The sequence below is a fragment of the Crotalus tigris genome, unplaced genomic scaffold, assembly GCF_016545835.1.
Source record: "Crotalus tigris isolate CLP2741 ecotype Arizona unplaced genomic scaffold, ASM1654583v1 scf7180000021321.634910, whole genome shotgun sequence".
Lineage (NCBI taxonomy): Eukaryota > Metazoa > Chordata > Lepidosauria > Squamata > Viperidae > Crotalus > Crotalus tigris.
In genome coordinates this window covers 404,405-418,823 of record NW_024098453.1, presented here as the reverse complement: position 1 = coordinate 418,823, position 14,419 = coordinate 404,405, and the positions used below count along the sequence as shown (strand labels likewise).

The 14,419-nt window shown below is 46.7% G+C and overlaps 1 protein-coding gene across 3 annotated transcripts in view; it reads left to right on the top strand.

The window, feature by feature from the left end:
• LRCH3 (leucine rich repeats and calponin homology domain containing 3) overlaps positions 1-14,419 on the top strand; it is a 123,063-nt gene that overhangs the window by 100,335 nt on the left and 8,309 nt on the right. For 2 of the 3 annotated variants that reach the window (XM_039369917.1, XM_039369916.1), the window contains 4 exons: positions 1,373-1,491; positions 2,795-2,932; positions 4,730-4,807; positions 9,887-10,441. In XM_039369917.1, the coding sequence (XP_039225851.1) occupies positions 1,373-1,491; positions 2,795-2,932; positions 4,730-4,807; positions 9,887-10,087 (536 nt within the window). In that variant the 3' untranslated portion in view covers positions 10,088-10,441. Of the gene's footprint in view, positions 1-1,372; positions 1,492-2,794; positions 2,933-4,729; positions 4,808-9,886; positions 10,442-14,419 lie in introns of those variants that run through there. The other variant, XM_039369918.1, reaches the window with a different exon arrangement.

Below are 14,419 nucleotides of genomic sequence, written 5' to 3'. Positions count from 1 at the left end.
CCCAAGCTGTGTCCCTTTACGATGCTCGGTGCCAAAGTGGGACACTAAAAATTAGCTGCCAACAGTCAAATAAGAGCAGTCGTGCATGAATGAAAAATGTGGATTTCAGCTGCTGATCGAAGTCCACAGATCTTAAAGTTGAAAAACACTGATCTAGGCCAGGGGTCTTCAAACTTGGCCCTTTTATGACTGGTGGACTTCAACTCCCAGACTTCCTCAGCCAGCCTCCATTTTGTTTGTTAGATTTAAGACAGAGGTCTTCAAACTTGGCCCTTTGATGACTTGTGGACTTCTACTCCCAGAATTCCTCAGCCAGCCTCCATTTTGTTTGTTAGATTTAAGACGGGGGCCTTCGAACGTGGCCCTTTGATGACTGGTGGACTTCAACTCCCAGAATTCCTCAGCCAGCCTCCATTTTGTTTGTTAGATTTAAGACAGGGGTCTTCAAACTTGGCCCTTTTATGACTGGTGGACTTCAACTCCCAGAATTTCTCAGCCAGGCTCCATTTTGTTTGTTAGATTTAAAACAGGGGTCTTCAAACTTGGTCCTTTTATGACTTGTGGACTTTCACTCCCAGAATTCCTCAGCCAGCCTCCATTTTGTTTGTTAGATTTAAGACAGGGGTCTTCAAACTTGGCCCTTTGATGACTTGTGGACTTCAGCTCCCAGAATCCCTCAGCCAGCCTCCATTTTGTTTGTTAGATTTAAGACAGGTCTTCAAACTTGGCCCTTTTATGACTGGTGGACTTCAACTCCCAGGCCTGGCTGAGGAATTCTGGGAGTTGAAGTCCACCAGTCATAAAAGGGCCAAGTTTGAAGACCCCCTGACTTAGATCAATAGTGAACATTTTCGAAGCTCCTTCATTGGACAGGACACTAAAGTGTACTGACAGCTTTTGAATTGTGACCGCAGTTGAGCCCAAACTTTCTGTTGTTAAGTGAGACATTTGTAAAGTGAATTTTGTCTCATTTTATGACCTTTCTGGCCACTGTCGTTAAGTGAATCGCTGCTGTTAAGTTAGTCACACAGTCGTTAAGTGAATCTGGCTTCCCCCATTGACTTTGCTTGTCAGGAAGTCGCAAAAGGGAACCACGTGACTTCCCCGGGACACTGCGACCATCATAAATACGAGTCAGTTGCCAAGCATCTGGATTTTGATGACATGGCTGTGGGGATGCAGCATCCGTCGCTAAGTGTGAAAACTGACCACCAGTCACTTTTTTTCAAAGCGGTTGTAACTTCGGACAGTCATTAAACGAACTGTTTTACGTCAAGGACCCCCCTGTACTATTAACGTGTCTGCCCTATTATAGTGGTAGTGATAGCGATTGGTGTGGAGTGTTAATGGCGATAATTTTGCCTTTTTTTAGCCGTGACGTCGCTGCCGGCTTCTGCATCAACTCCGGTTAATTGCTCAGATGACGTCGCCGATAACCATGATTCCACCCTGCAGGAAGAAGATGTTTTGGTGATAGAGCAACTGCGAAAAGTACGTAGCTGGGTTGCGTTGAGGACGCAGCTCTTTTGTTGGAGCAGACAATGTGGCGGGTTTTACCGTGAGGTCCAAAGCTGAGTGAGGAATAAAAGGGTTTGAGACCTAATATGTCTTCGCCCATCATGCTAAACCAGCGGTTTCTCAATCTCAGTCATTTTATGAGGCAAGGATTTCAAGTCCCAGAATTACCCAGCCAACTATTCTGGCTGAGGAGAAGGTCTTCTAATCCAGCCTCCTGCTCCAGCAGACCCTGTACAGGTAGTCCTCGACTTTTAGCAGCGTTCCAGTATCCCAGGGGCTGCCCCAAAGAAGAGGGAGTCAAGCTCTTCTCCAAAGCCCCTGAAGGCAGGACAAGAAGCAACGGATGGAAACTAATCAAGGAGAGAAGCAACCTGGAACTAAGGAGAAACTTCCTGACAGTGAGAACAATTAACCAGTGGAACAACCTGCCTCCAGAAGTGGTGAATGCTCCAACACTGGAAGTTTTTAAGAAGAGACTGGACAGCCATTGGTCTGAAATGGTGTAGGGTTCCTGCCTGAGCAGGGGGTTGGACTCGATGACCTCCAAGGTCCCTTCCAACTTTATTATTATTATTATTATTATTATTACTATTACTATTATTATCTAATCAAGGAGAGACATTACCTAGAACTAAGGAGAAACTTCCTGACAGGGAGAACAATTAACCAGTGGAACAACCTGCCTCCAGAAGCGGTGGATGCTCCAACACTGGAAGTTTTTAAGAAGAGACTGGACAGCCATTTGTCCGAAATGGGATAGGGTTTCCTGCCTGAGCAGGGGGTTGGACTAGATGACCTCTAAGGTCCCTTCCAACTTTATTATTATTATTATTAATTATTATTATGACTTACAATTGAGCCCGAAGTTGCTAAGCAAGGCAGTTTCTTAAGTGAGCTTGGCCCCATTTTACAACTTTCCAGTTGTTAAGGGAATCACTGCGGTTGTAAAGCTAGTCACTCCGTCGTTAAGCAAATCTGGCGTCCTTATTGACTTTGCTTATCTGAAGGTGGCCAAAGGGGACTGTGTGCCCGCCCCCCCCCCCCGGGACACTGTGCGAACCGTCGTGAAGATGTGCCAGTTGCCATGCACCCAAATCTTGATCACACGACCACGGGGATGCTGCGATGGTCATAAATGTGGGAAACGGTCCTAAGCCACTTTTCCCAGTGCTGTTGTAACTGCGAACGGTCACTAAATGAAGTCAAGGACTCCCTGTAAAGTGCTTAACCTACTTTTCTTTTAGCAACCATTCTGGCCTCTCTTTTTTCCCCTCAGAACATTGAATCTCGGTTGAAAGTGTCTTTGCCGAACGATCTCAGCGCAGCCCTGATGGACGGCGTGGTGCTTTGCCATTTAGCCAACCATGTGCGGCCTCGTTCTGTCCCCAGCATCCACGTGCCCTCGCCAGCTGTCGTAAGTATCCCGGTGGGACCTGGCTTTGATGCCTCTTTCTCTTTCCTGCGGATTTTACTCAGCTGCTGTCTTGAAAGGCCCTCAGAGGGTAGTAAGGAGGGAAAGGTAAAACAGGCAGGAAGCAGATTTAAAAAGTAGAAAATAAAGAACAAGCATCAAATAATAGAATGGAATGGAATATAGAATGGAAAAGAATATAGAAAATGAATAGAATAGAATAGAATGGAATAGAATAGAATATAGTGGAATAGAATAGAATAGAATAGAATAGAATAGAATAGAATAGAATAGAATAGAATAGAATAGAATAGAATAGAATAGAATAGAGAAAGAATAGAGAAAGAATGGAATGGAATGGAATGGAATGGAATATAGAGAATGAATGGAAAAGAATATAGAAAATTAATAGAATAGAATAGAAAAAGAAAAGAATAGAGTAGAATAGAATAAAATAGAATATAGAAAATGAATAGAATAGAATAGATTAGAATATAGAAAATGAATAGAATGGAATGGAATGGAATGGAATAGAGAAAGAATGGAATGGAACGGAATGGAATGGAATATAGAATGGAAAAGAATATAGAAAATAAATAGAATAGAATAGAGAAAGTATAGTATAGAATAGAATAGAATAGAATAGAATAGAATAGAATAGAATAGAATAGAGAAAGTATAGTATAGAATAGAATAAAAATAGAATACAGAAAATGAATAGAATACAGAAAATGAATATAGAATAGAGAAAGAATAGAATAGAATAGAATAGAGAAAAGGAACAGAACAGAATAGAATAGAATAGAATAAAAGGAAGGAAGGAAAGAAAGAAAAAATCTATAGTGAAAATATATTTATACTCCCGTTTGCTGCTGCTCTTTCTCTGCAAAGAGGCTGCCTTGAAGTTTAAGTCTTTCCCAGACGGTAGATTCCTAAATCTGCTTTCAAGCTATCTGAATCCGGGATTGCTATCAATGAAAAAAAAAAAATCAGGAGTCTGGTAGCACTTTCCACCTCACAAGTGTGATTTAAGGGCATAAGCTTTCAGGAGCTGCAGCTCACTTCCTCTAATGCAGCGCTTCTTAAAGTGTAGTCTGGGGAACTTTTTTTGGCGGGGGGGGGTGTCCTGCAAGACCCTGCCAGGGCTGTCTGCAAAATCAAAATTATTTGCCTGATATCAAAGATAAATGCAAAAATCTTAATCAGTATCACTCGTCTCATTGTTTTTCATTTATTAAGGAAGATCTAGCTACCAGACTCACCTGATTTTTTTGTGTGTGTGTGTGTTTGTATGTGTGTATAGATCAGTGATGGCAAACCTTTGGGGCTTGGCGTGTAAAAAATTCAGAAATTCCTCATTTGACACTCCTGACGGGTCTAAACGAAAGAGAAACAAAACAATTCTTTACATACTCATTTATTTAAAAAAAAAATACACTCCATATAGGCCCGATTGGGCTGTATTTTTTAAAAAAATAAATATGTATTTACCTATACACATTAAATAATATGTATAAAGCCACGTCAAATCATTACAAAAACGAAATGCACATAATAAAAAAAATTCCATTTTTGACGATGGCCTCAGAGCACATCCTATGCTCGTGCAGCCCCTGCCCCCCAGTTTGCACAAGAACAGAGCATGTTTCTGAGAACTGCCTGTGCTGATGACATCCTGGTGTGTCTCCCCAAACCGTGTCACCTTCGACACCCCTGTGATAGGTCTGCCATCACTGCCCTTGACTAACAAATGCTGCTGCTGCTGGTGAACGCCATGTTTCTTCTTTCTCCCTTCTGCAGCCTAAATTAACCATGGCCAAGTGTCGGCGGAATGTGGAAAATTTCCTGGAAGCCTGTCGAAAAATAGGGGTGCCTCAGGTACGACGGGAAGGCTTCCAATTTCTCTTCCTACTGTGGGGGCTTATGTCACAGGGCCAACCTTTCGGATAACTGTGGGGTCCCTGGTGCTCTCTGATCTTGGTTGCTTTCTTGCAGACGTTACATTACCCAGCTAGGTAACATCATCAGGGTTAGAAAGGGAGTGGGATGTGCAGAGTGGAGGAGGAGGAGGGGAAGGTGGAGTTTACAGGGAGGAGGACTGCGAGGACCTTGGTGCTCTCTGAGCTGGGTGGTTTTCTTGCAGACATTTCATGACCCAACTAGGCTACATCATCAGTGCTAGAATGGAGAGGGGTATGCAGGGAGGAGATGGAGATGGAGGAGGAGGACGATGACAACGATTATGGGGTCCTGGGTGCTCTCTGAGATGGGTTGTATTCTTGTAGACGTTTTATGACCCAACTAGGCAACATCATCCGTGCTAGAAGGGAGTGGGGTTTGCGGAGAGGAGAGGGGGAGGCCTGTGGGATCCTGGGTGCTCTCCAAGCTGGGTGGTTTTCTTGCAGACATTTCATGACCCAGCTAGGCAACATCATCAGTGCTAGAATGAGGGAGGAGGAGGAGGAGGAGGACTATGGGGTCCTGCGTTCTCTCCGAGCTGGATGGTTTTCTTGCAGACGTTTCATGACCCAGCTAGGCAACATCATCAGTGCTAGAAGGGAATGTGGGGGTTTGTTGTCTTTAAAACCTCCCAAACACCCTGGTTCACGGCCCTAATTCAGAATGCAATACACCCCAAAATGGTACATCCATGCATCAAAAGAAATTCAGTAGCAGGTATGAAAGGAGGAAAAAAAACAAAACAGGAAAAGCATGGTGCTCCTGGCTTATTCAGCCATATCTCCGTTGCTTGGGAGGGCATCTTAGACTACTGTTCCCATTGTCCCCAGCCAAGAGACCATTGGACCACACGGGTGATGGGAGTTGTAATCCAACACCCCTGACAAGCCACAGAGTTAAGGCAAGGCAGACTGCCTTTGAGGTCCAATGTCAGCGCCCTGTCCTGAAGCGACGGTCAAAATAACCGAGTGAAATTAGATAACGGTTGCATCTCGCCAGCCCGAGGACTCTGTTTGTAATCTTTCTTTCGCATCTTACGCTCCCTGTGAACGGAAGGTTGTTCTCATGACCAAAAAAAAATATTAAAAAAATGCAGTGCATGGAAAACTAACCTACTCCAATTTTATGGTCTTCTGAATTCTTCCTGGTCTCTCAAGATTTCATGAGTGTCAGGGGTTTGGACAAAAGTCATGGGGACAATCCTGGGGAGCAATTCAGAAGACCCAGCTTGAAGCTGCCCAAGTAAGATTTCTCCCAATTGCAACTGGGTTGGGGGTGAACACCGGGGAGCCGTGAATTCCATAGGCACAAATTCCATATTCTCCAAAGCCCCTGAAGCAGGACAAGAAGCAGCGGATGGAAACTAAGCAAGGAGAGAAGCAACCTGGAACTAAGGAGAAACTTCCTGACAGTGAGGACAATTAACCAGTGGAACAACCTGCCTCCAGAAGGTGTGGATGCTACATCACTGGAGGTTTTTAAGAAAAGATTTGACAGCTACTTGTCTCAAATTGTATAGGGTCTCCTGCTTGAGCAGGGGATTGGACTAGATGACCTCCAAGGTCCCTTTGAACTTTATCATCATCATCAATAATAATAATAATAAAAAATCTGGTCCAATTGGGTTGTCCCATGGCATCGCCCCGATTCTGGAAGAATCTGAGATCAAGTTCTGCTAAAGGGTTTGGAGCCGATATCTTCTTTCCAACTGCTTTGAGCAAGAGGCAGCTTGATTTAGGACTACAGTGGAGCCCAAAACTTCCATTGCTAAGCCAGACAGTTGTTGAGTGAGTTTCTTGCCACGGTCGTTAAGTGAGTCACTGTCATTCTTACGGTAGTAACATGCTTCTTTAAGTGAATCTGGCTCCCCCCATTGACTTTGCTTATTGGAAGGTTGCAGAAGGGGATCACAAGACACACACACACAGACAGGAATACTGCAACCGTCATAAGTATGAGCCAATCGCAAGCATCTGAATTTGGATCACGTGACTACAGGGATATTATAATGGTCGGAAGTGTGAAAAAAAGGCACAAGTCGATTTTTTTTCAGTGCCGTTGTAACTTTTGAACTGTCACTAAATGAATAGTTATAGGTCAGTGGCTACCTGTACTTTTTCTCCATGTCCAGAGTCCTGGATGGAGAGGGGCCTTTTCAATACGTGACATAAAGCTGCCTTTTAATGATAAGGATAATGATAACCTTTATTGTCATTTTTTTCCTGTGGGCACAATGGCACACATTAAAAATGAAATTTAGTTGCTTGCTCTCAAGTGTACACATACATAACACACATTTAAAAACATACTATAGACAACATAAGTATAGACCTACACCCTTACCTATAAATTACATACAAATATTAATCTCTGTCCCTCTTGAATACATAACAGGAAGAGGAAGCTTGAGAGTTCACAAGGTTGATACTATATGGCACAAAACTGACTGAATCTGGATGTTCTGCTTTGGTTACCACAGAGCCCCCTCCTCCCAGAAGGTAGCAAAGAAAACAGATCATGAAGAGGGTGTGTAGTGTGCCAGACAATCTTGCGGAGCCTGCTCAACAACACTTCTGTGCCATGTCCTGGGTGGGAGGGAGGGAATTGCCAATGATCTTTTCTGCTGTCCTCACCACTCTGAACTACCAATAACCATTTCTGCTGTCCTCACCACTCTCTGCCCCACCTTCCTGTCCGAAACAGGGATGTTTCCAAACCAGACTGTAATGCTGTATGATCGTCCCTGTGTAGAAAGTGGTGAGGACAGGGGAAGGAAGACGTGCTTCGATCATCCCTCTGTAGAAAGTGGTGAGGACAGGAAAAGGAAGATGTGCTTCGATCATCCCTGTGTAGAAAGTGGTGAGGACAGGGGAAGGAAGACGTGCTTCGATCGTCCCTCTGTAGAAAGTGGTGAGGACAGGAAAAGGAAGACGTGCTTCTATCGTCCCTCTGCAGAAAGCGGTGAGGACAGAGGAAGGAAGACATGCCTTGATCGTCCCTCTGTAGAAAGTGGTGAGGACAGGGGAAGGAAGACGTGCTTCCATCGTCCCTCTGCAGAAAGCGGTGAGGACAGGGGAAGGAAGACGTGCCTTGATCGTCCCTCTGTAGAAAGTGGTGAGGACAGGGGAAGGAAGACGTGCTTCGATCGTCCCTCTGCAGAAAGCGGTGAGGACAGGGGAAGGAAGACGTGCCTTGATCGTCCCTCTGTAGAAAGTGGTGAGGACAGGGGAAGGAAGACGTGCTTCGATCGTCCCTCTGCAGAAAGCGGTGAGGACAGAGGAAGGAAGACGTGCCTTGATCGTCCCTCTGTAGAAAGTGGTGAGGACAGGAAAAGGAAGACGTGCTTCGATCATCCCTGTGTAGAAAGTGGTGAGGACAAGGGAAGGAAGACGTGCTTCGATCGTCCCTCTGTAGAAAGCGGTGAGGACAGGAAAAGGAAGACGTGCTTCAATCGTCCCTCTGCAGAAAGCGGTGAGGACAGGGGAAGGAAGACGTGCCTTGATCGTCCCTCTGTAGAAAGTGGTGAGGACAGGGGAAGGAAGATGTGCTTCCATCTTCCCGCTGTAGAAAGCGGTGAGGACAGGGGAAGGAAGACGTGCCTTGATTGTCCTTCTGTAGAAAGTGGTGAGGACAGGGGAAGGAAGATGTGTTTTTCTCATGAAGCGCAGAAAACGCAGGCACTGCTGTGCCTGCTTCACATGTGTCTCGCTGTTGAGCGACCAAGCCAGCCTACTTGTTAGCTGCACACCCAGGAATTTGATGCAGTTGACTGGTGGATTTGGGGGTGCATCGTTTTCATCCCCTTTTGCCATCTTCTGACATGCAAAGACAACGGGGGAAAAGCCAGATTCACTTAACAATCAGGTTACTAAACGTCTGCGGAGATTCTCAGTCATCCAAAGCTGCTTTTTTTTTTTTTCCTCAAAAGGCAACTGGACTTTGATTTTCTTTAAAGACGGCTGGTTTCTCAGCCAAGAAGCTCCTTCAGAACTGTTGGGACAACCGTATTACTTAATTTGGCAACTGCAGTGATCCACTTAACGACCACGGCAAGACCGGTTGCAAAATGGGGCCAAACTCACTTAAGAACTGTCTTGTGTAACCAGGGAAAAAAATTTTATTAAAAGTTTTATAAATTTATTACACAATAAACCCCCCACCCCTTCCCCCCTCCCCCACTTCCCAGAGCTGATTACAGGGTAAAAAATAAACATAATCTAACTAACATAAACCAACTATACTATCAATCAAAACCATAACACACTTTAACTCCTTCTCAAAACAAATATTAACAAATTAAGACAAAATAATAATATAATTAAAACTATTAATAATTATCTAAAATCTACTCAAAAGCAAGGTAATACTTTTCAACTTCATATTTCTTTTGAATGTAATCAATCCATCTTCTCCAAACCATAATATATCTTTCTTGTGAATGGTCCTTCAAGTAGGCGGAGATTTTCGCCATTTCTGCTAAATTAGACACTTTTAAGTATCCATTCTTCCAAAGTAGGCCGTGAGCTTTTCTTCCAATATTGCCCCACCAATAATCTTGCAGCAGTTATAAGATTCAGCATCAAATTAGTTTCTTTAACATCCAAATCTACAATAATACCCAACCAAAATAATTGCGGAGTAAACTTTAGCTTTCTCTTAAAAATCTTTTGAATATTCCACCAAATCCGAATCCAAAAAGCTTTAGTATCTCTACAAGTCCACCAAATATGAAAATAGGTTGCATCTAAATTTCCACATCTCCAACATTTGGGCTGTACATTCGTAACCAGGGAAATTTTGACCTCCGTTTGCCTACGGGTCAAGGGCTACTGGTGTGTCTACGCCCACGTAGTGGCGGTTGACGAAAGTGGAACGTTGCAACCTGGCGAATAACTTATCTTGGGCGGCTTCACCCCATCCGGCATGCCTGCCAGTAATTTAAGCTTCTACTAATTTTGTTTTCTGTCTGTTTTCCCTTCCTGCTGCCCCTCTGGACAGGACAACCTGTGTTCCCCTTCTGACATTCTCCAGCTAAACCTCAGCATTCAAAAGACTGTCGAATCCCTCCTTTCTCTGGGCACCGATTCCGAAGAGCCGAGTCTGGTGCTACTCTCTACTCAGCTTTGCGCTTTCGCTGCCTTTTACTGTACCCTGATGCTTACGGTCTGCGTGTTCTACTGCTGGGTCTTTTTCCTCTGAGGTAGTGGTGGGGGGAAACACTCAACCTTACCGGTCACCTAGCCGGCTCCTTCTCCAACTGGTTGGTGAACGCTCTGGGAAGTTTGCAAGAGGCGCACGGGTTCAGATCCACCAGCACACCTGGCTGCGAGTTAGCAGGGGTCAGCAACCGTGTGGTCTCGAGGGCCAAATCCTGTCTCCTTCTCTGCCTCTGCAGGGGTGGCTGGCAGGTCTGCAACCCGAGGGGCACGGCAGCCACTGGATGACGCTGGCCCGGCCGCCAAGACCACCCTTGTGTCCAGGGGGCCCCAAGAGCTTGGCTGAGGCTCAGGACTGACCCCCCTCTCTCCAGCTGTCCCCCTTTTTTTTTTTTTTTTTAGCCCGCGGGCCGGATTGGGCCAGCAGGCCGCCGGTTGCCGACCCCTGATCTAAACGCCCTTGTAACAGTTTGAAAAAAAAAAGATCTTGCTGTGTTTACACTGTGGAATGCTTTATGGAAAGTGGGGGATGGCGGGTGGGGGGGGAAGAAAACCGGTACGCATGGGTTTATTTTAACTTTACGCGACTAGATATTTTTGTAAAATAGGAAGTTTGCCCTCTTTGAGGTCCTGGAGCACAGGGTAGAGACGAGAAGGGACACTTAGCCGTCGGCCGGTTTGCTGGCACGGTGAAGATGCTCGGCCATGTTCCTTGGGGACCATCCAGATTGTGTTGTTTATTTATTCCTCGAGATTTGAGCAGCTACGGGCTTTTCCAGGGTTTTCTCCGAGGGCTTGGAATAATCCCCGCCTTTTATAAAAAGTAAAATCAAATGATAATAGAAGAAGAAGACCCTTCCCCGGAGTTTCCAGGGACCTCTGCATCAGAGTATTTTCTCCTTTGCTGCTCCCGGCGAATGGCCTCTAAAAACGATTCAATCGTTGTTGTTTCGTGTCTGTTGAGCACCACAACGTTTGCAGAGCGCGCTCTGTGAAACAGGAGCAGATTTTGGGGGGCTTTTGCAAGGGCCTCCCCGGGGACTTCAGCTTAGCCCAGTGGTCCTCAACCTGTGGGTCGGCACCCCATTTGGGGTCGAATGACCATTTCACGGGGGTCGCCAAACAACGCAGTCCGCCATTTCCCCCCCCCTTTTCCTTAGCTGTGCTCCTCCCTTTTATTCTATTGGCTTTCGAAAGCCAATAGAATAGACTCTCTTGAATAGAGTCTCATTCTATTGGCTTTCCAAAGCCAATAGGAATCGTCCAGGCTGTCTCTGCCCTGCTGAGCCCGCCAAAAGTCCCATTCTGCAAACGGTGCTGCACCAGTTGAGTAGTCCTCGACTTACGACCGGTTGAGTAGTCCTCGACTTACGACCGGTTGGGGGTCGCGGCATTAAAAAGGTTGAGAACCACTGGCTTAGCCCAACATTTAAAAAGTTGGTCTCTTTAAAAAACAAAACAATTTACAGAGGCCTCTTCCGCAGCAGCGGTCCTTGGGTGTCTCTCCCGTTTTTTTCCCGCTTGGCCAATTTACTCAGGTAGGAAACTGACTTTTCCAAAGCGAAGAACCTCCGTAAGGTCTCGGCCAGCTCTTGAGCACAGCCCCCACCCCGGGGGGGGGGGGGAGAAGCCCTGGTCTGCGAGCTGAAATCCTGGCTACCTCTGCACAGCTGTGCCAGCATCTTGGCCGATCCAAGTCAGCCACTTAATTTACCTAATAGGTATCTCGTCTCTCGAAGAAGCGCAGGAAGTCCTCGACTTAACGACCCTTCGTCCAGCAAAGCCGGTCCTCACCCCCAGCCCCGAGGCACCCCGTGCCCTGCATAACAACCGCAACAGGTTGTGTGGGCGCCTTGCTTAATGACAGCAACTGCTTAAGACCGGAATCCTGGGCTCAGTTGTCGTCATAAGTCGAGGACAGGAGGCTGCAGAGCACCCCGTGTTCTGTTTCCAAGCGGGAGCATTTTTCCTGTAAGAACTACGTGGTTTCCCCCAAAATATTCCAGCTGAACCCTATCTGGGGTAGTGTTTGTGCTATCCCTCACCCCAAAAATATTCCAGCTGAACCCTATCCGGGATAGTGTTTGTGCTATCCCTCATCTGTTTATAATCGTGTTTCTCAAACTTGGCAGTCGCTGGCTGTGGAATTCTGGGAGTTGAAGTCCACCCGTCTTGGAAACGGCCCAGTTTGAAAAACGTCCGTCTGTTACTGTGGCTTTTATAGTTCTTGAGCCGTTCCAGTTGAGGTCTGACCCAGTGCAGCTAGTCCTCGACTTACGACGGTTCCTTTAGTGACTGTGGGAAGTTACGGCGCCACTGAAAAAAGGGACTTAAGGCCGTTTTTCACATTTAACGACCGTTGCCGCATCCCCTAAGCTCACGTGATCAGAATTCGGATGCTCGGCAACTGACTCGTATTTACGACGGTCGCAACGTGCCCCGAGGTCAGGGGATCCCCTTTTGCGACCTTCCGACGAGCCCGGTCCATACAATCAACGTAACGACCGTGTTACGAACGTAACTGGAGGGCTTTCATTTAGCAACTGTGACAAAGGTCGTCAAGCGGGGCAACACTCACTTATCCGCTGCCTCGCTTAGCGGCGGAAAGGTTGAGCTCAATTGTGGTCGTAAGTCGAGGACTACCTGAATTTCCCCCCCCCTTTTTTTTTTTTTTTTTTCCTGGCTTCGGTCTGATCTGAAGTCCTGCCCGGTCTTAACCACCTTGCAGGCTTGTCGAGACTAGAAACCCCGCTGATCTTGAAGGCATCCTTCCTTCACCGAAGCCGGTGTCCGCCAAAGAGGAATGGCGACGGCCGCGGGGGTCCCCTGGGAAAAAGGTTGTTTTTAAAAAGCTTTGGATGGGGGCTAGCCCTCACCCCAGTCTTAACACCAGCCCGTTCTTGGAGACGTTCTCCATTCTTGCTGAGAAGTTTGTCAACTCGACCCTCGGCCTCTGATGCTCAGGTTTAACACCAGCCTAATAAAGGAGAATATTCGTAGCTCAGGGTGGGAATGTGGGGTCCTTGGTGGTCCCTGGGCTTGGTGATTTTCCTGCAGACGTTTCGTGACCCCAACTGGATAACATCATCAGGGCTGTATAGATCATGGAGTGCAAAGCATCACTTGTAGCACTGATGACGTTACCTAGTTGGGTCGCGAAACGTCTGCCAGAAAACCACCCAGCTCAGAGAGCACCGAGGACCCCCTTCTCAGCCTTTTTTTTATGCTCTGTGGTGCTTTTGACTTTCTCAGGGAATCCTGTTGCTCCGTCTAGGCCAGTGGTTCTCAACCTGTGGGTCGGGACCCCATTTGGGGTCGAACGACCATTTCACGGGGGTCACCAAACAATGCAGTCCGCCATTTTTTTCACCCCTTTCCTTAGCTGTGCTACTCCCTTTTATTCTATTGGCTTTTGAAAGCCAATAGAATAGACTCTCTTGAATAGAGTCTCATTCTATTGGCTTTCAAAAGCCAATAGGGATTGTCCAGGCTGTCTCTGCCCTGCTGAGCCCGCCAAAAGTCCCATTCTGCAAACGGGGCTGCACCAGTTGAGTAGTCCTCGACTTACGACCGGTTGAGTAGTCCTTGACTTACAACCGGTTAGGGGTCGTGGCATTAAAAAGTTGAGAACCACTGGTCTGGAGCATGAATCTGAAGGCTCCAGCCATTGCCTGTCTGGATTGCCCTTGCCCGGTGGGCTTCAATCAGGAGAGACCCCCCCTCCCTGTTCATCCACACTGGCAGGCAGAAGCTCAACAGAGCAAGAGCAGTGAGTCTGCTCTGTTTTCTCCTCTCGCGGAGATGGGCCCGTTTGGGCCTTTAACAGCAAACTGACCCCGGGCTCCTCCTACTTGAACGTGCCAACAGGATTGTGCCGATGGAGGAGAATAGCTCAGGGTTGAACATGGGGGTCTGATGCTCTCTGGGCTTGATTGTTTCCTTGCAGACGTTTCATGACCCAACTAGGTAACATCATCAGTGCTACAAGGGAGGAGGAGGAGAACGACAATGACGTGGGGCCCTTGGCACTCTCTGGGCTGGGTTGTTTTCCTGCAGACGTTTCAGGACCCAACAGGATAACGTCCTCCGCGACAGGAGGAAGTGGGCTTTGTCTGGGTTTATATGTAAGCAGCTTGCTTGCAGACCGCAAACCCCACTCCTTCTTAGCCCTGATGATCTTACCTAGTTGGGTAAGTGGAACGTCTGCACGAGAACAAGCCGGCCCAGAGAGCACCAAACAGGCTTGTTGAAGGTTTACCAACAGCCGCAAGGGAACGCAAACCTATTTTGCATTAACCTCCCTTGCACCCTTCCTGAATTGCAGTACTAATAATAGACGGTTAACTATTTGGAACGCGTTGACGGCCACTGTGTA